Source organism: Scardinius erythrophthalmus, assembly GCF_964197995.2.
Source record: "Scardinius erythrophthalmus genome assembly, chromosome: 21".
In the NCBI taxonomy this organism is placed as follows: Eukaryota; Metazoa; Chordata; class Actinopteri; order Cypriniformes; family Leuciscidae; genus Scardinius; species Scardinius erythrophthalmus.
In genome coordinates, this window is record NC_138241.1 from 3,797,022 (window position 1) to 3,823,094 (window position 26,073).

The window sequence follows — 26,073 nt, forward strand, 5'->3', positions numbered from 1 at the left end:
TAACTTAAAAAAAATGCACATAACACGTTGCAAGTCAATTAAAAGAGAGAGAGAGGGAGAGAGAGAGAGAGAGAGAGAGAGAGAGAGAGAGAGAGAGGAGGTCTTAGATATTGTTTCATTTTTTATTATAAACAGCATTCATTGAAAATAAAATTGAGAAATGTGCAGATCACTTTGAAACTACATATACATTGGTTAATATATGCAAACTTTATCTGCATCTTTAAATTACCTTTGCATTTATAATAAAAGTTGGTCAACAGGTTTAATGTCTTGCAGTTTGTGATAGCTTTGCATTTTACAGTTTTTAGATCAGTGTTTCAGTCTTTGAATGGATTTCAGTTTTATATTTACATTAATTGCCCTTCACCTCACAATTTCAGTACCTAATCCTTCCACCAAACCACTAAACACACACCGAGATCCAAATGTCACTATGTTTCTTTCAAGCGGGCATTCATTGGCGTCCTCTGAACCTTGAAGTTGCCCTTTGAGGTGATCGTTGAGGTGGCAGTTGAGGTACCTGCAGAGGTACTTGTGGCGATCCATTAGAAGTAGCATTGAGTAAGGCACACCCAGACGTCAGACAGACTCCAGGAACTCCACGTAGTCCAGGGTGGCCCCTCAAACCAAGCTGGCCAACATGGCCTCTCTCTCCCATCCGACCTGGTTGCCCATCAAATGCCTGGCCAGGTCGCCCACGCTTACCTTGTTATATCAAAGAAAAAAAAAAGTAAAATAAATAAATAAAAATCGTCGTCATGGAAGTGAGACTCATTTGCTCTCATGTGATACTTCTATTACGAGAGAGGTTAATTCTTTGGTCATTATTATGTTACCCTTTGGTCCCTGCTCCCCAATGTGGCCGGGAAGGCCATAGCCTTTGGCTCCCTTGTCTCCTGGTTCTCCCCTGTCACCTGTGGCAAACATATGTTATTAAAATGAACAACCATCTAAATCCGTCAGGAGCACCTCAAATAGATGTTCTTTATACTGATTAACAACCATGTGTGTGCTGAGGTCATTACGTAATAAATGTATAAAATGACTTGTAAATACTCTTTATTTTTGGCTGGAAACTGATACATGACGTCACTGCCAGACTAAATAACAATGCAAAATAATGGCTTGTCATTTATAAATGTCTACCAAGCTTTTGAAATGACATGCAATGCAAGAGGTACTGTTGAACAGAACATGCTGATTCAGTAAAATCTGAACAACTAGTGCTATAGTTACAACCCATTGCCCCTGCACAGAAGCAGTGATTTAGCTGCTTTTCATAGCATTAGTTGTGAACCATCTATACATTTTCCAAAACAATTTCCTATGTCCTATGTGGGGACGCTGAAGCCTATACCGGCGTCTCAGGCCATAGGGCAAATGAACCATTGTTGTATTATTACTATTAAAAACATTGTTAAAAAATAAAGTTGTCTTCTGGGAAACATTTAGCTTCTTTTTACGGATTATCTTGTTCAAAAGTTTACACCCCCGACTCTGAATTTATCATGTCATCTTCATGGGCATCAATAAATGTTTGCAGCTTTTGTAATAGTTGTGCATAAGTCCCTCAACTGTGTAAAAAGATGGATCTCAAAAATCATACAGTCACTGTTGGAAAGGGTTCAAATATACAGATGATCCTGGAAAACCAAAGAATGTGCAGGACCTGCACATTGAGAAGCAACAGTTTCAAAGTACCTTCCCTAACATAGATCCATAACCCTTGCCTGCAAGCAAGTCATTTGTCAATTTTCTTGACATTTTTAACTTTTATATTATTTTATACTGTCAAAACAAGGTAATATAGGTAATTTTTTCTTTAAACACTTTGTTTGAACTATTGCACCTGTATACTCATTTGCCTCATTAATGCTGTTTGGCAGAGGTGTCGCACATCTGCTCATGTTTAATAAAGCTATTACTTTCCCTCTGCTGATGCGTGCAGACTGACATTATTTATGTATTTATTTCATGACACATCCCATTCCAAAAGACAACAGTTCCTTGTGAAAGTGAATCCGTCATATGGTCTGCTTACTTGGGCAGCTTTTCCAGCTGAGAAGTATTTGTTATGCTAGTTCATCATGCATGAACACAGCCAAGAGCAATACTGACAGATACCCTTCATAGCATTATTGTTTCTCTATATCTAGGCACATTCTTTATTTGTAACTTTTTATGCTATCTGACGTTAAGACAACCGCATATGATTAACGTGAAGGCTCCAACATGGAGGACCACCCTTGTATTGGTGCATGTCCAATAAGCTACTATTTGTGCAATATGCACTACAGTGTGAAGATGGTTTACTGTACCTGTTGAGCCCTGTCTGCCCAGGTCACCGGGTTCTCCGTAGAATCCCTGCTGCCCGATTTCTCCTTTAAGACCATCAATGCCAGGATCACCCTATTATAATGGTTTTTCCAGAAATAGTTGAAAATGTTGTTATTTGTTAGTAATTAGTCAGTTAGCAGCAGACATATTTTGTCCAAAGCGACAGTATTCGTATTGCAGTTGCAAACCCCTTGGAACAGCCTTGATCAAGGGTACAATCATGGTAGCTGTGGGAATCAAACCAGCAACTTACCAATTACCAGCTCTGAGCTATATCAAATTGAGGTCTGTTCTTTACACAATGCTATTTGATGGCTTCAGGTGACTTTTTGTTGATTAACAGCCACTGGCAAAAGTGTACTTTTGTTGTATGTAAAATAGTAGCTTAGACATTCTGCAAAACATGAGGTTTGGTACAGGTTTGGAACAACATGAGGTTGAGTAAATGATGGTGGTGAACTTTCCCTCTAGAAGAATCAAAGTGTCTGTAAGACTCTTTGCTATGGTGATCCTGAGGTTTACGTTGTGTGCCGTTTTTCACAACTCTCAATTTTACAACCCTTTACATGTTTGAATTTGAGACTCAGTGAACTTTTATCGGCCTTTGGGCCCCTTGAGTGAAAATGTTCGAGAAGTCTGAAAAAAAGATCTACTTGAGAAATATGGAAAGGCTTTCCACTCCAGTGCAGGTGGGATTCTTTCCAAAAACCATTCAACACAGAGCAAGTCTGTGACTTCCTATTTGTCTTCACGGGGACTTGGACATTCTGAATGTTTTAATTCCAACCTATACTGCCAAACACTGCTGCATGCTCTCCAGAGGCCTTCACACCATGTACATATCAAACTTGGCCTGGAAGAAAGTTGATGTATGGAGCATGTTCTTCCTTACTTTACTATGGCAAAAACAGGTTTAACATGTGCTAACTGTGATGTCTAAAACAAACAACATCTAAATGCTTTTGTTTCCAAGGCCAAGAAAAATTGAGACTGTTCCAGAGTTGTAGTGGGGTAATTTTTCTCAGAGGTGGGAAACTTACTGGAGGTCCAGGTGGTCCTTTCGATCCAGGGGGACCTGGGGCGCCCATTGGCACGTCTCCATAGAGCGGGCACACGGCTGCACAAGTTCTTTTCACAGAGTTGGCAAATGTGGACATCTGCTCCAGCACCACCTGCTTGCAGACCTCAATAACATGTTGAGCAGGGAGAGTGGGGCCCTACGAGAGAGATCATTACCACTGAAACATGGAGCTCAGATCAGAGCACCTCTCGCCCGTGGTAGTCTGAAAATGTGTGGCTGCGTAATGAAGGAGAAATAAATACGGCCAACAATATTTCACCAGCCTCATTATGGATTTACAGCCACACTAAATGAAAACCTTGCCCCAAGCTGCAGAGAAAGCTGCACTAATGAGAAAGCGTTTACTAGCGATCTTGACACCAAAATGGTTACCACATATTTCATGCATGTTATGCCAAGTGCCACAAGGACTGAATCTCCCAGAAGTTTTGAAGGCTTTGTCTAAAGGTGAAGCTTGTTAGTCGGCAGATGAAATGCAAACGAAAACACTTAACAAGGCCCTAAACAGACATTAATGTAAGCTTAAGGAAGACCATTTGAATTTCACCTTTCTTATGGACTTTCCGTTACTTATGGACCCTCGGTAGCGTATGGACCATAACAAAAAGTCCATAATGTCCCTCAGGCAGGTGGCAGCCATTTTGGCAACATGTCCAGGTAGCTATTGTCTATCTAGGTAATAGGACTAGGAGCACAGCTTTTACTGTATCTGCTTAAATGGGGAAAGTGCCACTACAACCATGTGTAAGTACATCATAATATTTTGGCCAGAGATTATCCTACTGCTCATAAAACATTCAATACTAGGCTTAAGAGATATAACCAGTTAGATGGAAAGTATATCAAGCTGACAAGCTGAAGACGTTACTGTAGAACACAGTATTTCCTGGAAAAATAAATTCCAGCACAGCGACAACAACCATAATGAAATGAGCCTTCACAATAGACAATGCTTAACAATGAACTCTGTTAGGCTGCATTTACACTTGGCATTAACAAGCAGATCGGATCATAAGCCAATCAGGACACGATGCGTTTACACCTGTCCTCATCAAGTGGCTTCTGTATCTGGATAACAGATCGGATCTCGCTTTCCCGCGAAAAAGAAAAAGAAAAAAAGATGTCTTCGGTGCAAAGTCGACCTGAAGTGGTGGATTTTCTTTTAAAAGCAGTTTTCAGTCGGGGGACATTTTACAAATCTCGCAAAATGAGGAGGATGAAGAGGCTGCAAGTACTAATAATGTGGATAAGTGCCATAATGGAAACGGTACAGAGAAACGTATGTGTCCGAGAACGTTGCCAGCTGTGGTGGGAAAATGCGCGTTCTTTACAGAAAATGAATGGTTCTGCAACTTTCGGGTGTGAAGGCAAACATTTCAGTATATTTGCGATGTCCTTTGCACTCGACTGTATCACATAACCACACAGCTACATGCAGCAATTCCTGGAGAGAGGAGGGGGAATGGCTGGATTACGTTTACACTGAGATCCTCGACTACCTCTGAACCTGGACACTCTGATCGGATAGCATTCCCATCAGGAGCGCGTTTAGACTTGTCACACTTTTCAATGTGTATGTGGACAACATCCCGATACAGGTCGCATGTTAATGCCAAGTGTGAACGCAGCCTTAGAGAGCTGCATATGGCAATTTATCTGTTCAATAAAATAACTTACTCACCTGCTGAGCATGAAAAAATCCAACTCTGAGTTGCTTTTACAACATTTCAAATCCCTCAGTTCTCACTATTTTTGAAAAGCAGAGCCAATGTTGATTCTTGTTTTATTACGAGTTCTGCCTCATTAAGTTGGCTTGGAAAAGCCAACTTACTGTTATTGTATTTATATCATTTAACTTCTTCTTCTTCTTCTTCTTCTTCTTCTTCTGAGCCAAATTTTAGACTGTATCTCCTCCTAGACCGTTAAAGCTATGACCATCTATCTATCTATCTATCTATCTATCTATCTATCTATCTATCTATCTATCTATCTATCTATCTATCTATCTATCTATCTATCTATCTATCTATCTATCTATCTATCTATCTATCTATCTATCTATCTATCTTATTAACTTTTCTTTCTTTCTAACTATTCATTCTTTCTTTCTAACTAATCTTTCTTTCTTTCTAACTAATCTTTCTTTCTTTCTAACTTTTCTTTCTTTCTTTCTTTCTAACTTTTCTTTCTTTCTTTCTTTCTTTCTTTCTTTCTTTCTTTCTTTCTTTCTAACTAATCTATCTCTTTCTTTCTAACTATTCTTTCTTTCTTTAATTTTCTCTTTCTTTTTTCTTTCTTTTTAATTTTTTTCTTTCTTTCTTTCTAACTAATCTATCTTTCTTTCTTTCTAACTGATCTTTCTTTCTTTCTAACTTATCTTTCTTTCTGACCTTTCTTTCTAACTTTTCTTTCTTTCTTTCTAACTAATCTTTCTTTCTTTCTTTCTTTCTAACTAATCTTTCTTTCTAACTTTCTTTCTTTCTTTCTTTCTAACTAATCTTTCTTTCTAACCTTTTTCTTTCTAACTTTTCTTTCTTTCTAACTAATCTATCTATCTATCTATCTATCTTTCTTTCTTTCTTTCTAACTATTCTTTCTTTTTAACTTTTCTTTCTTTCTAACTTTTCTTTCTTTCTTTTTAACTTTTCTTTCTTTCTTTCTTTCTTTCTTTCTTTCTTTCTTTCTTTCTTTCTTTCTTTCTTTCTTTCTTTCTTTCGAACTTTTCTTTCTTTCTTTCTAACTAATCTTTCTTTCTTTCTTTCTTTCTTTCTTTCTTTCTTTCTAACTAATCTATTTATCTATCTTTCTTTCTTTCTAACTAATCTTTCTTTTTCTTTCTAACTATTTTTTCTTTCTTTCTAACTTTTCTTTCTTTCTTTCTTTCTTTCTTTCTTTCTTTCTTTCTTTCTTTCTTTCTTTCTTTCTTTCTTTCTTTCTTTTCTTTCTTTCTTTCTGTCTAACTTTTCTTTCTTTCTTTCTTTCTTTCTTTCTTTCTTTCTTTCTTTCTTTCTTTCTCTTTCTTTCTTTCTTTCTGTCTAACTTTTCTTTCTTTCTAATTAATCTATTTATCTATCTTTCTTTCTAATCGTTCTTTTTCTTTCTAACTATTTTTTCTTTCACTCTAACTAATCTTTCTTTCTAACTTTTCTTTCTTTCTTTCTTTCTCTCTTTCTAACTAATCTATCTATTTTTCTTTCTAACTATTCTTTCTTTCTTTAATTTTCTTTTTTCTTTCTTTTTAATTTTTCTTTCTTTCTTTCTAACTTTTCTTTCTTTCTTTCTTTCTTTCTTTCTTTCTTTCTTTCTTTCTTTCTTTCTTTCTTTCTTTCTAACTTTTCTTTCTTTCTTTCTTTCTTTCTTTCTTTCTTTCTTTCTTTCTTTCTCTTTCTTTCTTTCTTTCTTTCTGTCTAACTTTTCTTTCTTTCTAATTAATCTATTTATCTATCTTTCTTTCTAATCGTTCTTTTTCTTTCTAACTATTTTTTCTTTCACTTTAACTAATCTTTCTTTCTAACTTTTCTTTCTTTCTTTCTTTCTTTCTTTCTTTCTTTCTTTCTTTCTTTCTTTCTTTCTTTCTTTCTTTCTTTCTTTCTTTCTTTCTTTCTCTCTTTCTAACTAATCTATCTATCTTTCTTTCTAACTATTCTTTCTTTCTTTAATTTTCTTTTTTCTTTCTTTTTAATTTTTCTTTCTTTCTTTCTAACTTTTCTTTCTTTCTTTTTAACTTTTCTTTCTTTCTTTCTAACTAATCTTTCGTTCTTTCTTTCTAACTAATCTTTCTTTCTTTCTTTATTACTAATCTTTCTTTCTAACTAATCTTGATGATCTATCTATCCATCCATCCATCCATGGTCATGTTAAAACATGCTAAATCATGCTAAATCACGTGGTAAACCATGGTAAATCATGCTAGCAATGTGGTAAACCACTAGAAACATGGAAAATCATGTTAAACCATGCTAGAACATTTTAAAACTTTTTTTCTATTTACTGATAGGACGGGCGACCAACATGCACACAATATTGTTTCTTTATATTTTTATTTACTTGTGCCTAATCATATCATTCAGTTATATAATGGAAAAAAGTTTGTCTAAATAAGTGTAAACTCAAGAGTCTGGTGTTTCTCAGTACTGTCAGAGCAGATTCTATGTGGTGAGAGTTACACTACTCTCATGTAATTACACTCCGTCACGAGTTTGGAGCAGTTTCAATCACGTTCCGATTATGATATTGTAATACATCACAGTGTATTGCACCTTGAGGTACAGTGCAAGTCACCAATAAAAATATATATATTTGAGTCCAATCTATCCAACCTATACATGACCTATACCTATACTAAGACAACGCCGTCCCTAGAGACCTGCACTCCTGCGGGACTCCCGCAAAATAGAAATATCTAAGAATAAAATATCTAAAAACAAATAAATTGTTATTCATCTATTGCACAAAAGCAACAAGAACAACTAAAATAAAAATGATTTACAGTCATAAGCATAAGGAGAGTTTCTATTTATAACATGTTTTTGAAGAGTGAGCAATTTAGCCAATCACAGACATATCTGTTGATTTTTTTTAACGCAATGGCCAACCAGATTCAACAAGTTAGAATCTACGCACCGCTCAAAATACCAGGGTTTTTGTTCAATGCTGAATTCTGCATGCTGGCAAATCTTCTGATTATAACAAAGTGTAGATATTATGAAAGATTCATTGTGCAGTCAGCTTTATTGATTATGATGGAGTTCAGTGACATTGCAATAAACTGAGATGTCAGCTTTTTAGGGATTATTAGAAGAGCGCACTTTGTGCGAATTCTGCCAAACTATGCACACAGCAGCCTATGCTTGCTTTTCTGTTAAAATTAAAAGTGGTTTGTGAATGTTGATGCTTTAATAACAAGTAATTTATCGGGAGCATTTATGCTGGGATGTGTAGGTTGTGGCTAGGCGACTTAACTTCATGCACATTTCATGGATGTACTGAAAAAAAAATCCATTTATACTTTTATGCAGGCTTCTGCGGGCAAGAGCGGGACAAAACAGTAATGTTGCGGGCGGGAGCGGGAGAAGTTAACATTTTTGCGGGAGCAGGTGGAAGCGGGACAGAATCCTTTGGGAGCGGGACTGAAATATCTGACGCAGGTCTCTAGCCATGCCTTTAGCAATAAGCCGACTGGCTCTTTGAACTGAAAACTTCATTTTGTACATCCCGCATTTCAAGTGGTCAGTCTCTTCCTCTTTATACTATTTCCACCCATAGCATATGACAGGAAAACGAAAGTTACGAGTTCGATTTTCAGACTTACTGGTGGGCCTGGAGGGCCCTGAAAGCCCACTGGACCGCCATCTCCTATAACTCCCTTGGAGCCTACACGGCCTTTTCTACCCGACTCTCCAGCAGGGCCTCGCTTTCCTCTGCTTCCCTGTTGCCCTGGCACACCGGCGTCTCCTGCCTGGAAAACAAACAAATACAAACACACCCATAAACAAGCAAGTGCACTTTTACACTGTGTACATATTTCTCAATGATATCTCGACAGCACGCCTGGAAAGAAATACGAAATGGAAATCAAACAGTATGCTCATGTGGCCATCACTTGGTTCTTTGCAATCCAACTGGATTTCTTCTGCTGCTGTGACAGTGGACAGATTAAACCCATCGCTGCTAATGCTTATAAGAAAGCTCCATGGTGATAAACTAAAATGTGAACAACTCTGACAGGCTTACCCTGCCTTTAGGTCCTTTGACTCCCTTTGCACCCTGTGGAAACAATGTGGTGGTGTGAGAAACTAGAACCATATGATAATGGAAATGCGTCAACATTAAATGAAATGCATTTGAGTCGATAATTACCTTCTGCCCATTGCTTCCCTGGATCCCTTGAATGCCGGTGTCACCCTGGAAGATACAAAAGCAATGTTTGCGATTGCATTCTGGATTTGATACAACAAATGTTATTTGTAGTTCAAAATAAGTGGTCAAGGTGTTGTGAGAGGAAACCCCAAAATGGTGGTGACGCTTTTCATCACTCTGTGTTTGTGTGAAAAGAAGGCTGTAAAACTCTGAGGAAAACCATTTGGTGTAATGTTCCCTAATCAGAAAATTGCCCTGGAATTTAACACATTAGCCTGTGATCTAATGTTGTGTACTCTGGCTCTCAACTACTCTACAGACGCTCTACACAACGAACACGATGTTCCATGTGTTTGCTACAATGTTTCTGCTCGCAACAACTATTTTTATAATTATTTCTGAATGTGTGTGCATTTGACTTCTAGACCAAAGACCACGTTTCATTTTTAAATGAAAAGGGGCAGGAACAAACCCAATATTTTCCATTTTCTAACTCTTGTATGCTCTCCATTTTCTAAAAATTTCTAACCATGTATATTACATTACATAACATGTTAATACAACATCAGGCTCTTACCTTGATGACCAGTCATTCAAATTTCACAAAAGATGTTCTGGTAAATGTGTCTTTACACTAGTTAAGAGTCATCAGCACTTATGGCAATATCCACGTGATGCTGAAATAATGTTTAGATAACAGATGACCACAGAAGGAAAAGACGTAGCTCTATTAACACCATATGATGCTTCATCATCTAATGCTAGAGCCCCTGTGGAAATTTGATTATTTTCAAATATGTGGATGAAAAGTCTTGTCTGCAGTGACATGTTTAAATGAAGTGTGGTGATCTTCTCAGAAGTTTAGATATCAGCGGAGGGTTGATGCTGGAATGAGAACAGAGCAGTCAATAGTTTCAGCCTAACACATTATGTAGTGTGACTGCACTTAGAGCCAAGTGACTGTATATGCAGCCAAAAACTGCAGTGCTAACCAGTGAAGAGCAGCGCTGCTCAGACATGACTCCAGTGTGAAAACATGCTGAGGTTCTATGCTTTCAGATGACGGCGGGTGTGTTCTGGCTTACCTCCATTCACTTTTTTTTTGTGAATGGGTCAGTTCCCACTGCTCAAGAAGATTTTGCAGCAATTTGTCAAGGCTTCGACAAATCTGATGACAGGTTGTATTAGTACACATTTCACAAATGTTTAAATGGTTGTCTATCACGGCAGTTTAGCCCATTTGTGCATCAGATGGTTTGCTGCTCACTGTAAATGCTCATTGTAATGATTCAGTATGTATAGATGCCAAAAGCACAACACAAGAAAATGTAGGCCTCAAAGTTGTTGTTTTTTGGATTCTGGGATATCTGGTTTCAGTAAGGCACATGGCGCATGATCTTATACATCTGAAGTGACCCCTCTATAAAGATTGATGAACTGATATAGAAATATACTATATTTACAACTAGACAATGATTTGCAGGAGATTTTTTTATGATATACATCATGCCCTGTCCCCAGCCCTGTTTAGCCATTGCGGTGTCTCGCAAGATTCAAAATGCCCTTTTGATGAGACAAGTTGGTGTTAAATTTGTGCTTCATAAATGAGTGGAGATCATTACCTTGGGGCCTGGTCTGCCGGGTATTCCCATATGCCCCTATGAAGAGACATGGCATGTTTTAGCATTTTGGAAGATATGATCTTCTATTTCAAAAGCTTTGGAATATAGCTCACCGTTCTTCCAGGGGGCCCAATAAATCCCGGTCTTCCTGGCTTTGCAGCAGAGCCCTTGTAACCTTGCGGCCCCTGGAGAATATAGCACTTTATAAATCTACCAGAAGGCAGGGTGTATTTCTATGTCGTAAAAGTCCAAGGTAAATTATTTAGGTGGAATTTAGAGAATTCACATATAGATCAGTGTAGATCTGAAATAGATCAGCACTTACTGTGAGTCCAGGAGGGCCCATGTTCCCTGGAGGCCCTGGTTCACCTTTCTCACCCTGTGTTAAATATGCAAGCACATTACATAAGCACACACAACAATACCCAATCAGACAGATCCTTCTTTAGAGATGGGTAATTCATAAAGTAATTTAGCAATAGTGGTTCTGATTGTTAAAAATATTTAACACAGCATACATTTTTTTCTAGCGTTGCATTATATGACCACTCTCCTATTCCTGCAAATGCTTTTAAACTATTTTCATCGAGACATCAGTTGCTGTATTAGTAATCAGTGATATTGGCCTTCATTCATAAAAAGATACCATTAACAAGTATTTAAAATATGCTGTCTTTATGTTGTCTCTATATTAATTTGGAGATTAACTGTGAAATTATTAATTATTATTATAAAATATATTAAAAAAGTGTTTTAATTGCGATTAATCGCGATTAATCAGAAAAAAATGTGTGATTAATCTAGTTATTTTTTTTTATCGATTGACAGCATTAAAATTAATATATATTTAATATATACACTGAACACTATAGTTTTATTTTTCATTATTAAATGTCTGTACCTGATTATTAGTGTTAGACTACTTTATTTGTAATTTTATTATATTGTAATTATCTATGCTTGTAGTTAGTGTATTTGTTCTTATTTTTTTAGCTATATTTGTTTGAACTTTTTGAGTTTGGCTAGTAGTTTTTGCTGTGGTCTCAAAGTACTTAAAGTTTGCTTTAATAAGTGGAAAGCAAAATTACATTTGCCCATTTTTGAAAAATGATCCGATCCACAATTTAAAAACCATAATTTGATCCAAAATGTGAGTTCTGTGATCCGTTGCACCACTAGTGTGGACACTAATACAGTTTTCGTTATAGTTATCTTTCTAGGTGTGAACAGGCCTTAACATTTGTCAGATAATGTTGAGTTCAGTGAGTGATTCACTGGAAATAACTGTTGAACAGTTTATGAGTTCTGTGTTGCATCACTTTGCTTTACATTCACTAGCTGGATAGCAGATTTTAATCAGTGGTTTAGTGTATAAAAATTACAGTATTAAAGTGTGTGCATCAGAGGAAATATACAGGTCAAGAAATGTAAAATGTCATGAAAATCATTCTGTTCGTCTATAATTTTTTATAAGAATGATTTAATTCTTAGGTTTCTAAGGAAGTGGTTGATTAGGAAGAGTTAAGTTACCCTTTCGCCAACTTGTCCATGTCTTCCCTCGGGTCCCTGTGGTCCTTGATAAGCCTGCATGCATTTGTACCATGACATTTTAAGCAAGCTAGTGGGCATGAAAGCATTGGAAAACATTATTTCTGACCTTAATATGAAACCACAATCTATACCTCAATTCCAGGGTCTCCATCTCGTCCTTGGAAACCTGGATCACCAACTATACCCTGATATATTCAAATGAAGCAACACTAGACATTTCACTTACTGGTCAACAAATGATTTGTCATTATAACCGGTTGTCAAGTTACCAACCTTTTCCCCCATTCCACCAACTCTTCCTTTTGGGCCTAGAATACCCTGTGGAGAGTAAAAAGATAGGTGTGTGCTAAATAAAAATGTTTTCCATCATTCAACTGACTGGTTTAGCTTAGCAGAGGACTGTAAAAAGCAGCATGATTTGTGGGGATGTGATAACTAGTATACATACTGGCTTTCCCTTTTCTCCAGGTGTTCCTCGCTCACCGGGATCTCCCACAATCCCCTGTCACAGAGAAGAGACAGATTATAAACATCAAGTCAGATTCCCATGATATTTGCATCATTTCAAAAAGACTACATGCTTTACTACTTGGGATGTCAACGGATTGTATATGGCAGGACGTCCACACAAGCTGGGTCAGAATCTGTATACAATCTTAGAAATACTGAATTGAGCTTTAACATTCCCCCAAACCACCATACTTTCAAAGCTGGCATTTGCAAACAATTTTGTTGATGTTTAAATTGTCCCTGCAGACAGTTTTATTCCTCTTCAAACCCCAAAAGATCAGGAATTTGAAGCTTGTGGGTTTCCTTGAAGCTTTGCATTCCTTTTACCAGCCCATAATGTTGTAAAATTGTCCCAAAGCAAATAATAAATAAAAAAATGATCGCAATAAGTCTAATAATAGGCATTATGTTGTTTCATCACAATAAAGATTTTTTTTTCACCCAAACATTTTTGTCACCCTCAGAATCCTAAAACGTTTCCACCTTGTCCTCCATGAATACAGAGACGTGCACATGCATAGATAATCCAATGAGGTGTCAAATTTTTAATTTAAGATCGACCCATGGCTTTCAAATGTCATGCAGCAAAATGCAGAAGGTCCCCAGTCTGTTTTTATACCAGATGACCCCGTGGTCCTCGAGATCCTTCAGCTCCGGGTAAGCCTTCATTTCCCTGTTCCAAGAAAGAATGGGAATTGTGAGATTTCCAACCAAACACAGCAACAAATGTTTTAGAGACAAAAACAAAGCAGAGTGAGGGAGAAAACATACCTTCACTCCCTGATAGCCCGCAATCCCCTCGTATCCCCGTTCTCCTGCTGCACCCTGGGAGATGTGGTGGGGAGCGAATGAGTCATTCATATCCCCAATAACACATCCATCTCACATATATTTTATCGAAGCAAAGTGTTTTAGAACAGAACGTACAACTTCCCCCTGCTGGCCGGTTTCACCCCTCTCTCCAGGTGTCCCTCGCACTCCCTTTGATCAGATGCATACCATTACACTTATACAATGTCCATTGCATTGCTTACAATGTGTTCAAGCAGTGATACAGAACATAATAATATTTTTGTGAGTTACTTTTAACATTTGGTCTCTAGACAAATTTTTTGCACAAAAACTACAATCGACAAGGTATCAGTGCTGTTGCATTAAATAAAACATCAACTATATTGGCTGTTTTTGCAACCAGCTGGTGTCTAAATGTGATTTAGTAGACTACAATAATGCTGTTGTTACCTTATGGCCTGAAGCTCCTTTTAGCCCTTTCAGGCCTTTGGGTCCTCTGTCACCCTGTGTGAGAGATAAGACCATTTGTCATTGCAAAGCTACAAGGCTGTCAAAGTAGGCTTTGTATTTGTTTAATACATTACCCGCTGGCCTCGAAGTCCTCGCAAGCCCTTTTCTCCTTTGATACCTTCTTCACCCTGTGGGACACAAGCTGACCTGTGAGTGGGTCTGTACAACAGTGCCAACCCAGAGACTGTATGTATAATGAAGCCACTCACCTTAGGCCCAGGTTCTCCTATGTGTCCATAATCTCCAGTCTTCCCACGTCTCCCCTGCAACAAGAAGGTTTGAGATGAATGCTTGCGAAATGGCTTGTAATAGTAAATAGAATGTAACAACGGCAACAGATGCAGACTTTAATTGGCCAATAAGGTTGGCCAAAGACGTAAAGAACTCTGTTTACGGTGCTGGAAAAAGGCAGCATGTATTCCACTATATGACAGCCTGGAGCTACAGAACGACTGGAAACGGTTCCCTCCATGTTGGTATAAAAATGCACTTGACCAAAGAGGATCCACACTCACACAACTGAACAACTGCCAATAGCTTTCAGGGTTATAATGAGAAAAACCTACTCTAAATGGCAAGCAGTGGAAGTCTAAAGTTCTTATGGCCTGTGCACAGTTTGTTTTCTTGCAAATTTATTTCTTAAAACGTAAATGCATTAACAATATGTTGGTGATTTAATGCTTCAGAACAATGACCAGTGATTTAACTTGCTCTTGCACCACAGAGGTCAAATGTGTAATTTGGTCGAGTCATGTAATATGTCTTTCTTCCCTTCATTTGTAAGCCATTATCATGCAGCTTTTTTCTTCTCTTGTTTTGGGGAGAAATCTGTGAAGTTCTCCAAAATAAATGTAAACATGTTAAATGGATGCGAGAACCTCTTAAGGCCTGTTTCACACTAGATGTGAAAGCAGAGTATGATCAACACATGTTTTAGAGCTTTCGCACTGCATGTCAAGGCAGCTCATAGCATGAACAAAGCAGACGCTTCCAGCGTCCAGTGCTGTGAACTTTATTTTTACTGTGCTGCTCATACTCAGTTAAAGTAACAATGCATTGTTCATGGTCAAAATGCCCTGGATTGACACACAAAATAACTACACAACATGTTGTTTGGTTATCTGAAGCAATCATAAATGGACACACTTGGCAGGCTGAACATGATTGGAGGACTACATCAACTGCACTACATTACATGCACTAAAAACATTTTCACCAGTGTGAAAGGACAATTGGCACTCACTTCCTTCGCACTGCCTACCCTTCCGGTGTGAAACAGGCGTAAGCCTTGTTGACACACTGACAGCGATTAAACCCCCGGAGGTGCTGAGTCTCTTTGCCGTTGGTTGCTTGTAGCCATTCCTACTGGACTGCAGTTTCCAGTGGTGGATCACTGAGTGCATTCCCATTGCTCTCCACATTGCATCACTGCTCTTTTTCATAAGGTTGAACTCTGCTCAACTCTGTTGCATTTAAGTTGTTTTGCTCATTCGTCACTTTCAGCAAAATGACTGGCCATTATAAAACACTGAGTCACTTAAGCAGTTAGCTAGCAGTTAGCTAACAGTTAGCTAACAGCTTCCTCAGTGCATTCAATTCTGTGCTACAGCCACACTTTGCAATTAGTGGAGTAACCTTTGGGAAAAGGAGTTCACAAAACATTGTAAAGACTTTTACAAACTCTTCCAGGTACAAAAGAGACCACACACAGCAGCAGATAAACAGTGTGTTTGCACTCAGTAGGGACTAAATACCACATGGCCCCCCTCTGCCCTACAATCCATCAGACAGATCCCCTCCTACAGCGCTCTGACTGTACCAGATTATCAAAGTAATGAACATGTGCGTTTTTGGAAAGATAGTATAGATTCTCTGACTGATTAGCATGAGTGTCTTCAACGTTAGTAATTGGAAAAGAGCACGTTCACTCCGTCACATGCTGCCGGGGCTGACTTTTAAAGATATTATTCCAGCACACCACAGAGAACTGGACTCAGATCAAAGAGGTAAATTAGTCAGAACTCTGGGGTGGAAAGAATCAAGTTTTCCCCCCAAGGTTGCTCACGAACATGAACTGTGCTTGCATAGCCCAAATGTATACAAGTAATTGGATCCTGATGCGCTATGCCATGTCCTTTAATTAAGCTGATCGGCAGACGTTGTCCTGTATATTTGCAGGGCCTGTGTAGACACTAATGGTTTTGCTCCCTTTGACTTCTTCTCAGAGACTGGGAGAATGACGCCACAACTGATTTTTCCGTTTATTTATTTATACCCCTGCAACTCAAAAGCAAGTGGGTGTACCGTAAATATAATGATTCTGGAAGCATTTTAAATAGTCACATTTCGTGCTGTGTCTCAGAACATTTCCAACAGAGCAACGATACCGGAAGTTTTTTTGATGATGATAACGTGTAAACCTTTCAAGACCTACCATGAACTATGAAGCTGTTAAGTGCTGATATAGTTTTGTTTTTTGTTTTTTTTGGAAGCCACAAGTCACCATTATTTCAAATTCATGGGATGAGTAGTTCATTCAAAGAATTTACGTTTACAGTGTCTTTTTTTTTATTATTATTATTATTTTTATCCAATCTTTGGGACTGACTGTCACCATTGACGTTGCAAAAATGCATGTGTTTGTTTAGACAGTGTTGTTACAGTATAAATCTGTATCCATCGGTTGCCATTGTAATGAGAAATAAGAGAGTAGCTGTCAATATGGAGTGAGAAGGAAAACTGGAAATTTTGCCTCTGCTTGTGTTCAACTCATAAGATTTATCAGACTTCATAAACATCAAAGGCATTACTGTTTTTAAACATTCATGCATATACTGTTCAAAACTGCTCACATAACACATTCACCACTCTACTGAATGCTGCATGTGAGTGTAAATGAGTGAATCAGACAACTTTAGACTCTACTGCACTGTCGACATTACTATCATGTCGTATCCCAAATGAAGAAAAAAATACTACTTGAAATCTGATCTGACCATTAAGACTTTAACGCATTTCCAGAAGTCTGACTTCAATCAGATTTCAAACCACATATGGATGTGGTGTGGATTGGGTTTGTAAAATTTGGAATCATGTGTTTTGTTTTTTTTTGTTTGGACTACAAACAACTAAAGGGATTTTTCTGTACAGTAAGCCAAAAAATGCTTGTCTGAACAAAGCCAAGACTTGCTTAGAAACCTTCCAAGACAACTATATGGTTGAACCTTTCCAGTTCATGCAAGATATTTAGAATTAATATAATATAATATAATATAATATAATATAATATAATGTAATATAATGTAATATAGTTGATATAATACAATACAATATGTTATATGTTTACCATTACCTTTTTTTTTGTAAAGTTCTTAAAAGCATGAAATAGACTTTTTGTGTCATCAGCCAATCAGCATTACGATGGTGTAAATTTTATTGTGATTAATCACATGGCATTTACAGCTCAGGTTATTGCCTGAAAATCCTCATGGTTCCGTGAACAAAGACGGTAGATTGCAAATATCAGACTTCCAAGGATTATTGCACCAGCTAAGCAACTACCATTGAGAGATTATAGACCTTCTTGGTTTGTCCTTACAAGAGTGCCTGCAAGTGGCAATTTTACTTAACACTGCTTTACACACAGGTTTTTCTTAATTGTTACGAAAGCCACATACCTCTGATGGGCTTTAGTTATTGTAGAATAGTAACAGCCAATCTCTGACAGTGATTACTGCTGCTGTCAGTAAATAAAACCCTACCACAGGATGCTCTGCCGAAAGAGAGAAGCCACAGTGTTTACCATTTTCTCAAAGCGAGTCCTGACTCTTGTTTCCATCATGCTGTACTTCAGTAATGCTTAGACTTCCATTTTCCACAACTTCACTTCCCAGAGAGGATCTATTCCAGGTTAATTCCCTCTCTCGTCTATCTCTTCTTTCAATCCTCTCCGCTTGCTGTCATTCCAGACTGTGCATGTTTGTCCTTTAATGCCCTCTCATTAAGACCTTAATGACCAGCGACTACTGTTTGTTGTTTGAGCAACTCAAACACAGCAGAGTCCCACACTATGGTGAGAGTTTTCAGACAGGACTCTTACCCAGTTGCCCAGTCTGCCTGGCTCTCCCGTATTCCCTGGCAGGCCTCTGTGACCCTACGGAAGAAGGATACAGTTGTAGAGATTGCATTACAGAGTTTATTGTTTAGGAAGAGAGAACAAAGGTTTTGGCTACCTTGGGTCCTGGCCGTCCCTGGACACCCGGCTGTCCCTGTACACATTTACAGGTTGCTCTTCCTCTTCCTGCAGTTAAACCAATCTCGGCATATCCTCCGCACTGTTGAGGATCAAGCTGATGAGAACAGGCTGACGAACAGCTGAAAGCTCAAGCAGAAGAAGGCAAGATCCCACACACGGGGCAACTGACTCACCACGCCGGAGAGCTCACAGCAGCCTTCAGAGAATGCCTGATCGGCATCACAGGAGACTTGCATCTTTTGCAGATCCACCTGCACAAGAAAGAAATACTTATCAGATGTATTATTACATTTATACTTGGGTATGCTTGGCTCATAGACCTTATCCTCCAGAGAAACATGCACGCAGTCGTCTCTAGAAAAATGGTGTCTTTGAACTTCAGTTTTTTTTTCAGATGTCTTAATAAATGTCAGTAGACCGGGAAGATTTTAAAACGAGCGGTTCATTCATAAATACGTAAGATCTCTGTGGAAATACAAACCGGAAGAAAAAAGACAACAAGCTCAGCGCTGAAAAGGGTGTAGACAAAAGGCCTATACTGACTTGGCTTATACTAGTATACAGCAAAGTCAATGTGTATTTGGCCTATCCTTGAACTTGTTTTTGATCAATATATTCTTAAGAAAATTAGCATTTCAACCCATGCTCGTTAGAAATACGTGCCTGTGGAGACATTTCTGCAAAATGATATTACGTTGCTTCTTGCACATTTCGTGATGCTTTCAAAGTGAAATGTCTAGTGAGTGGTTCTAAAACTCTAAAACATTTTATTACATTGGTTGTTGTATAGTACAGTATCACAGCAATACAGAAATGAAATGTCCGGTGAGTGGCACTATGTTAATTCTCTATGACGTTTGAAATTAACGAAGCACTAAAACCCACCCAATAGTGAGAGACGGGAGATAAAAACACATTTGCTGAAGCAATCCAGCTTCTAAAAATGTCTTTGGGCTCTTTTATCGTGACTCGTGTTTCACTGGACGCGTACCGCTGCGCTCCACATCGAGAGTTCAGTGCTGTACCTGGTGAGCTGCCGAGCAAGTTTACAATGTCATAAAAGCCAAACGTGGAGCTGGTCATGTGATGTAGACATCAAAATGTATTAGTTTTTAAATCATGCACTATGGTAAAAGTGTCATGCTATAGTATTGTGCAAGGAACGGCACCATAGGCGGAGCATGTGTAAAGCCTAGCCTTCCACTGGCCATGGGTTGAAACTTAACAGTGGCTTTGGCCAAAAATGCACCTGCACATTTAAACTAAATCTAGTAATAAAGTGAAAATGAAAAATTTTCAATGAAAATGAAAAGTGTCGATTGCGGCATTACATTTAGATCCGCTCATGTTGCATCATATTTTTTACGCATTTTACAGAGCTGCACACTATAACCAATCACACACAACTCTACTGAGTTTATGAATGCAACGGCCAATCAGAGGAGTTAAGATTAGTAATCGTTGAAACGCCAGAGTTTTCTGAATTCTGCACTCTCGCGAATACTCTCAATAATCTGATAAACATAAACAGATTTGGTGATTGTGCTCTTGAAAGCGTCAAAACTAATATAAATAGGTTGTTCTATTTACAACGTATTTTTGCACAAACATATCTGATGGTTTCTTGAAAGCAATGTCCAATCAGATGCGTTTAAGTTAGAATCCCCTCACCACTCAAAACGGCAGAGTTTTTGTCCAGTGCTGAAATCTGCACACTGAAATCATCTTGTCATAATTTAACTTGTAAGAAAAAAGTGTAGAAATTATGTAGGCTATATAAGCTATTTATTGTACAGTAAACTTAATCAATTAGCAGAACTTTGTGAGATTGCAATGAATTAAGATGAGTGACAGATAGTTATTAAGGGAGCGCTTTTATGCATGCTTGCTAGGCTTTTTAATCAATTCAGAATTTGAATAAAAAGTATGTATTGCTGCATTAGGTAAGGGAAAGGCAATAGGCTATTTATTTATTCGAACTGGCTGCCATGCCAAATCACACATATGCTTGCCTGTTCAAATGATAGTGGTTTGTGAACATTTTAACCAATTTAATAACAAGAGTGTTTATGCTGGGATGTGTAGATTGCTGATAGGCAACACATAACATTCTAAATGTGTTTTTAAGGAGGAACCCTACCCTTACCCTAGAGTTGGTTCAACCTCCGACTATGAACAGCTCAAAAAATAAGTCTTTATTAATCGATAATCTGCCCATGTAATCATAATTTGTGTGAAAATCCCATTTTAATGTTCTGTTACCCTTCACACTATAGAATATTGGGGCAGAAATGTCATTCAAATTAGTGCCCCCAACATTCAATATACAGTATGGTGACAAAAATGCCCCTGTAATGAGTTCCTTTTAATATATATTTATAACATATGATATACACAAGCAGTGCTGTTTTTATGGCCGGTTGACTGGTAAAAGCTGTATGTAGTGTCTTTTTATTCTAACTGAATTAATTGATTAAATTTAAGAATTTGCCAGAAAAAAAAAACAAAAAAAAAACAAACACTCTTCAGCTTATTGCTCAGAGTGTTACTATTTCAGAGGTTTGATATCTTCACACAACTTAGAGAGCAGCTCCTGAATAATATTGTATTATAATGGCTATTTAATATTACCAAACTCAGAACAAACTCAAAGTACTGTTACACTTAAAGTACACTAAAATAAAGTGCTACAAACATATTTAATACTTTTAACAGTCTTGTTCCCCATGTAAACACTATGTAGCCTACTTATTATAGTAATTTCAATAACTGGGTAATAATTTTCTGCACGTACTGTAAAATATGGTGCAACAAATATGTTTATAAACTTGTGTGTGGGCAAATTTAATCTAAAAAACTGAATAGTGCACTTACAAGTATACTAGTACACTTGGAATAATAAAGTATACTTGGAAAATATGAAAAAGTTTACTTTAAAAATATAGCCCTTATTTAATTATTTATATGCAATTTCATTGATATTATTTAGTACACTTGATTTAATTAGGAAGCATCTATAACGGCCACAAATTGGGGTTTCTCACGCTCGCGTGCAGTCATGGTCTGACGATTATGATATTATTCATTGCAATGTATTGAATCATGTTATGTATTTCATTATCTCACCCATCCCTCACTACTAAACACAGGCAAAGTATACGTTGTTGGAATAAAAAAAATAAAAAAAAAAAACCATTGTTGACCCAAAAATGTAATTCTGTCATCATTCACCTATACCCATATGACTTACTTTCATGCTGATTCATGCTTATCTTTTCCATAAAACAAAAGTGAATGAGTGCTCGAGTTTCACAAATGACAAAATGCGTTATAAAGGTAAAGCAAAATGTAACTCTAAATCTCAATTACTACTCATATTCACATGTAGCAAGGTCATCATGAGACCAACAAGACACATGAAAACCAACTGGAGGGAATAATGTTCAGCAAACATTCAATTATAAAAGTTACATTTCAGAAATAAATTTCAAGTTTGTCACTTCTCCTTTTGAGTATACACCATACACTACATGCTGGTGAGTAAACGATGACAGCATTCCTGGTAAATCTGTACTGGAGTCTGTCCCTGGTACTCACCGAGACCGAGCGGTCACCTACAGCCCTCTTGGCGATGGAGGTAAAGCCTTGCCGGATCACCGGCCGCGGCTCGTCCAGAGGCTCCACGCTGACCTCCTCGCAGTCCACCAGGAGCTTCACCTGCTCTCCTTTCACACTCAGTGCCAGCTTGTGCCACTCGCCGTCAAACAGTTTCTCCACCCTCTGGAAGGTCCGCAGCATCTGTGTCTTTTGTGGGCTGGTGTAGAAGAAGTCCAGGGTTTTGGTGTCGCCCTGAAAACGAAGGCCCACCTGGTCCCGTCCTTCAGGGTCACTGACTTGCCACAGATTCCAGGATGTTTCAGCAGTGTCTTTTGTTACTTTGAAGGTGGAGATGATAGAGTAGTCTGACGGCAGACCACCTGGGTAGATGTCGCTGGATGGAGGGATGGGTGAGAGAGCGTATGCGCAGTTCACAGGGAAAAGAGAAAGGAAGGAAATTTCAGTGCAGACAAGGCCAAATCAGAATCAACCCGTGCGCAGCTCCAAGCAACACAAAGTACTGGCGTTTTGTTCCTGAATGAATCAGTGTTGTTGAAAGAATTGGTTGAGTGAATGATTCAATAAGTCACTCATTTAAACTTGCCCACCTGCTAAAACCTGCTGAGAGTCTAAGAAAATCCCCAGCACTAATGCGCAGACATGTCAGTATGTCTAGAACGTGCAAACACAGACGAGAGGATTGAAGAAAGTTGGGCTTGTATCAGCACTCTTGGAAAGTTGGAGATTTTCTTATGGAGATTATATGAATGTTACAAGCAGGGCTTGACAATAACGCTCACCAACCCACCAAATGTGTGTGTTTCAGCAGTGGTGTGTAACACAGTCACTCCTACTTTCCACTTTGGCGGGTTGAATTTTACATATAATGTATATATTTTTCTATTGTAGTCTTTTAAAAATGCATCTGAAATAATAACCTAAGTGCAATGCAGTGTTGTCAAAAATATAGATTTTTTGATACGTCGAAACTGAAAGATCTGAAACACTTCCAATACTCATTTTCCTCAGAACAGACACACGAGACCAGCTGCTCTTTCTCTCTCTCTCATCTCTCCGGCAGCGAGTTACACACAAACCCGCCTCCACTCACTCACTCGTTTCATTCGCTCCGGATTAATATTGTTGCTGTTACAGGGCTTGAATTTCGGCGTGGGATTGCGCGTATTGTGCATAATTTTACTCATTCCCGCAAATCTGGGCTCACACCTAAAGTGCGCACACATGAAGCCGCCTCAGTACTAAACTGAGTTCTTTTTCGCTGCTTATTGCGCTTAAATGGTCAAATACACACAAAACAATGTCAAAATGCCGGACTTGGTGAGTATTCACGTAAACACAGTCAGTTATATTTTAAGTGAATGTAAACAGTTGAGAAAGAAAACGCATGTGTAACAGTATAATGGATCTGCGCATCAGGTCTGAAAGTGACAGCAGACTTAAATACTTGCTTGCATATTATGGTATTAATAATAATAATAATATTAAAAATATCCATATGGCAGTTTTCCCCAATGGTATCGATGTCAGAATCGTGGCCAGTGAAACTACTGAGTGGCTGGTAACTTTGGAAAACCACAGGCCACAGTGGCTGGTGAGCAAAAACGTCAATGTCAAGCCCTGATTACAATTATAAATATTATGACAATATTAGTAATATTTCCTGTGGTTTAAGCTATGGTTCTGGGTACAGTGGAACCGATACATTATATTGTGGTACTGAAGGGTTGCCATTTCTAAAAACATGCTTATGTTTTTGCTCAACATTGGTCTTTCACAGTGACCTTGTGCAAAGTTTTGCATTAATCTAAACCAAATGGTCTCCAATGGTTTCCAATTCCTATTTATGCTCCTGTTTGTTTTTTAAGAGAGCCAGTTTGTTGAAATTAGCAGTTAATGTTTCCAAGAACAATGTTCATTTACGCACTGTGTGGTGGCACAGCTCTCGTTTTCTATTTTGATGTTGTTGATCACATTTGGTGGTTGTTTTACAGTCATGTACTTCTCAGGATTCTTTGCTCAAGTAGGGGATGTTAGTGGGAGGTGGTTGTGGACAGCATTGTTGGCCCACACGCTCAAAAGGAAAGACCCAGCATATGCCATAACCACAGCTGACACGAACAAACAGCTGCTGATGCTTGAGAAAAACATGAGAATATAATACCAGCATTTCAGGACGATGACTGTGCAGTTTAAGAACAGACAGCTCCGTGTATCTGTGCTATACATCCCGTTGAGGATTCAACAGAGATAACGTGTAAGCATATATTTGATCAAATCAGAATAATAAAAAAAAACAGATTATAGCAGTGGAAGATTCTGAGGAGGAGGAAATGAGAGATATTGTTTGGAGGCGAGCATGATTACACTCAGTGGAAAAGCAGAAAGAGTGGAAAAGTATTATGTCAGAAGGACGATATAAATACCTCGTGCTCTTCTTGAGGTGGAGGGACGGGTTAACGCGGTACGCCACCACATCGGGTTCAGACCCATTGACCCTTCTCACCCCTCTAGACTCGGACAAGCCGAACTCTTCCAACAGGTCGTAAGCTAAAGATAAGAGCAAATGGAGCGATCAGAAGGGGGAAAGTCTGAGTAAATGCAAGATTTCTATTTTCAGTGCGCTGACAGATTTTATGGATTTAAGCTTCAAGATTCAAGTTTCGCAGTATAAATTAAATCTGTCGTGTTTTATTCACTAGTAAAGAAAATGAAAGAAAAAAACAAATGGAAACATTTGGATATGGAATCTGGATATTAAATTAAACTGACAGATCAGTTTCCAGAAAAAAAAAAAAAAAAGCCATGACAGAGTTCAATCTTCATCAAGTAACTCTACGGCACAGATGTCGACATACTGGCCAGAAATCACTTAAAGTGGTCCGTGCTTCCCTCTACTGGTCAATAAGAGGAGCAAACGTACGCTTTCATAGCTTTATTGACTTGACTTCACCTGATATCTGGCTCCCTGCTCAAAATCTTAAAATCTGATGTCCATTTCATTCACATTGAAACAATGATCCTCATATGATACTGCATTTTGTGGTCAGTTAGATTCTTACTTAGTAATTCCTGACATCTGACCAGGCCAAAGACAGCCAGGAGGATTGTGAAAAGCAGCATTTTGTTCAAATCTGGAATTTTGGAAATCAAGACGGTCAGGATTTAAATGTGCCTGCAAAGATAAGATGGAACAAACAACTGTGAAAACTTCATAGCATTGACATGTAGACCCTGTATAACTGAACTCCAGAAAATTATATAACGTACAGTAAATGCCCATTGAAACAAAACAATTCACAAAATGGAAAACGGTTCATAACTCTAGCAAAATGCTTCTATTAACATAAACAATAGAATAAACATAAACATGTTAACTAACATTTCAAATTACAAATGCATTTTGCAGGTCAGTGCTGTAAAAGATTCAGTTCACAAACATTTGCAAAAATTGCTTGTACCTAATCACATCACAATTTCAGATTTTTCTATTACTATTTTAGTGAGTTTAAAATACTAGGACAATCAATACAAAAAAACACTAATTGATGCAATAAACAGTACAGTAAATTCGCCATCAACTTTACAGTATGAAGATTTGAACTGCTGGATAATAACGGTTTAACACAGAGTGCGATCTGCCATCTTCAGGAATTGCAGCTCACATTTTAAAAGAGCAGTTGCTTTTAAATTAGCTATAAAACACATGCTTTACTTACATATTCCTGTGAAGCTGTTCACTGCAGATTGGTCCTTGGCTGTTCCAGCAGCGATCATAAAGGCAATTTTAAAGAAGCATCTCTGGTCCCAATGTGACTTCAGTCTAAACCTGCTGAGAAGAAAACCTGATCCATGAGCTCCACTCCACCCTCGGGCCCACGAGGCCTTCATCCCTCCAGCACATTATCCTATGCAAACACTGACCTCCACATTCTTCA

The 26,073-nt window shown here is 38.1% G+C and overlaps 1 protein-coding gene across 1 annotated transcript; it reads right to left on the reverse strand.

The window, feature by feature from the left end:
- On the reverse strand, positions 1 to 25,912 carry LOC308681670 (uncharacterized protein; the record flags this gene model as incomplete). Its single annotated transcript, XM_081350751.1, has 26 exons — positions 1 to 708; positions 840 to 917; positions 2,322 to 2,412; positions 3,381 to 3,557; positions 8,733 to 8,879; positions 9,155 to 9,187; positions 9,281 to 9,325; positions 10,903 to 10,938; positions 11,016 to 11,087; positions 11,228 to 11,281; positions 12,433 to 12,486; positions 12,585 to 12,638; positions 12,727 to 12,771; positions 12,902 to 12,955; positions 13,583 to 13,636; positions 13,735 to 13,788; positions 13,891 to 13,944; positions 14,206 to 14,259; positions 14,340 to 14,393; positions 14,475 to 14,528; positions 18,365 to 18,418; positions 18,498 to 18,599; positions 18,694 to 18,771; positions 22,118 to 22,511; positions 24,562 to 24,685; positions 25,855 to 25,912. The coding sequence occupies 26 exons, from the start codon at positions 25,910 to 25,912 to the stop codon at positions 458 to 460; spliced, it is 2,325 nt and encodes a 774-aa protein (XP_081206877.1). The 3' UTR covers positions 1 to 457.
- Between the last annotated feature and the right edge of the window lie 161 nt (positions 25,913 to 26,073).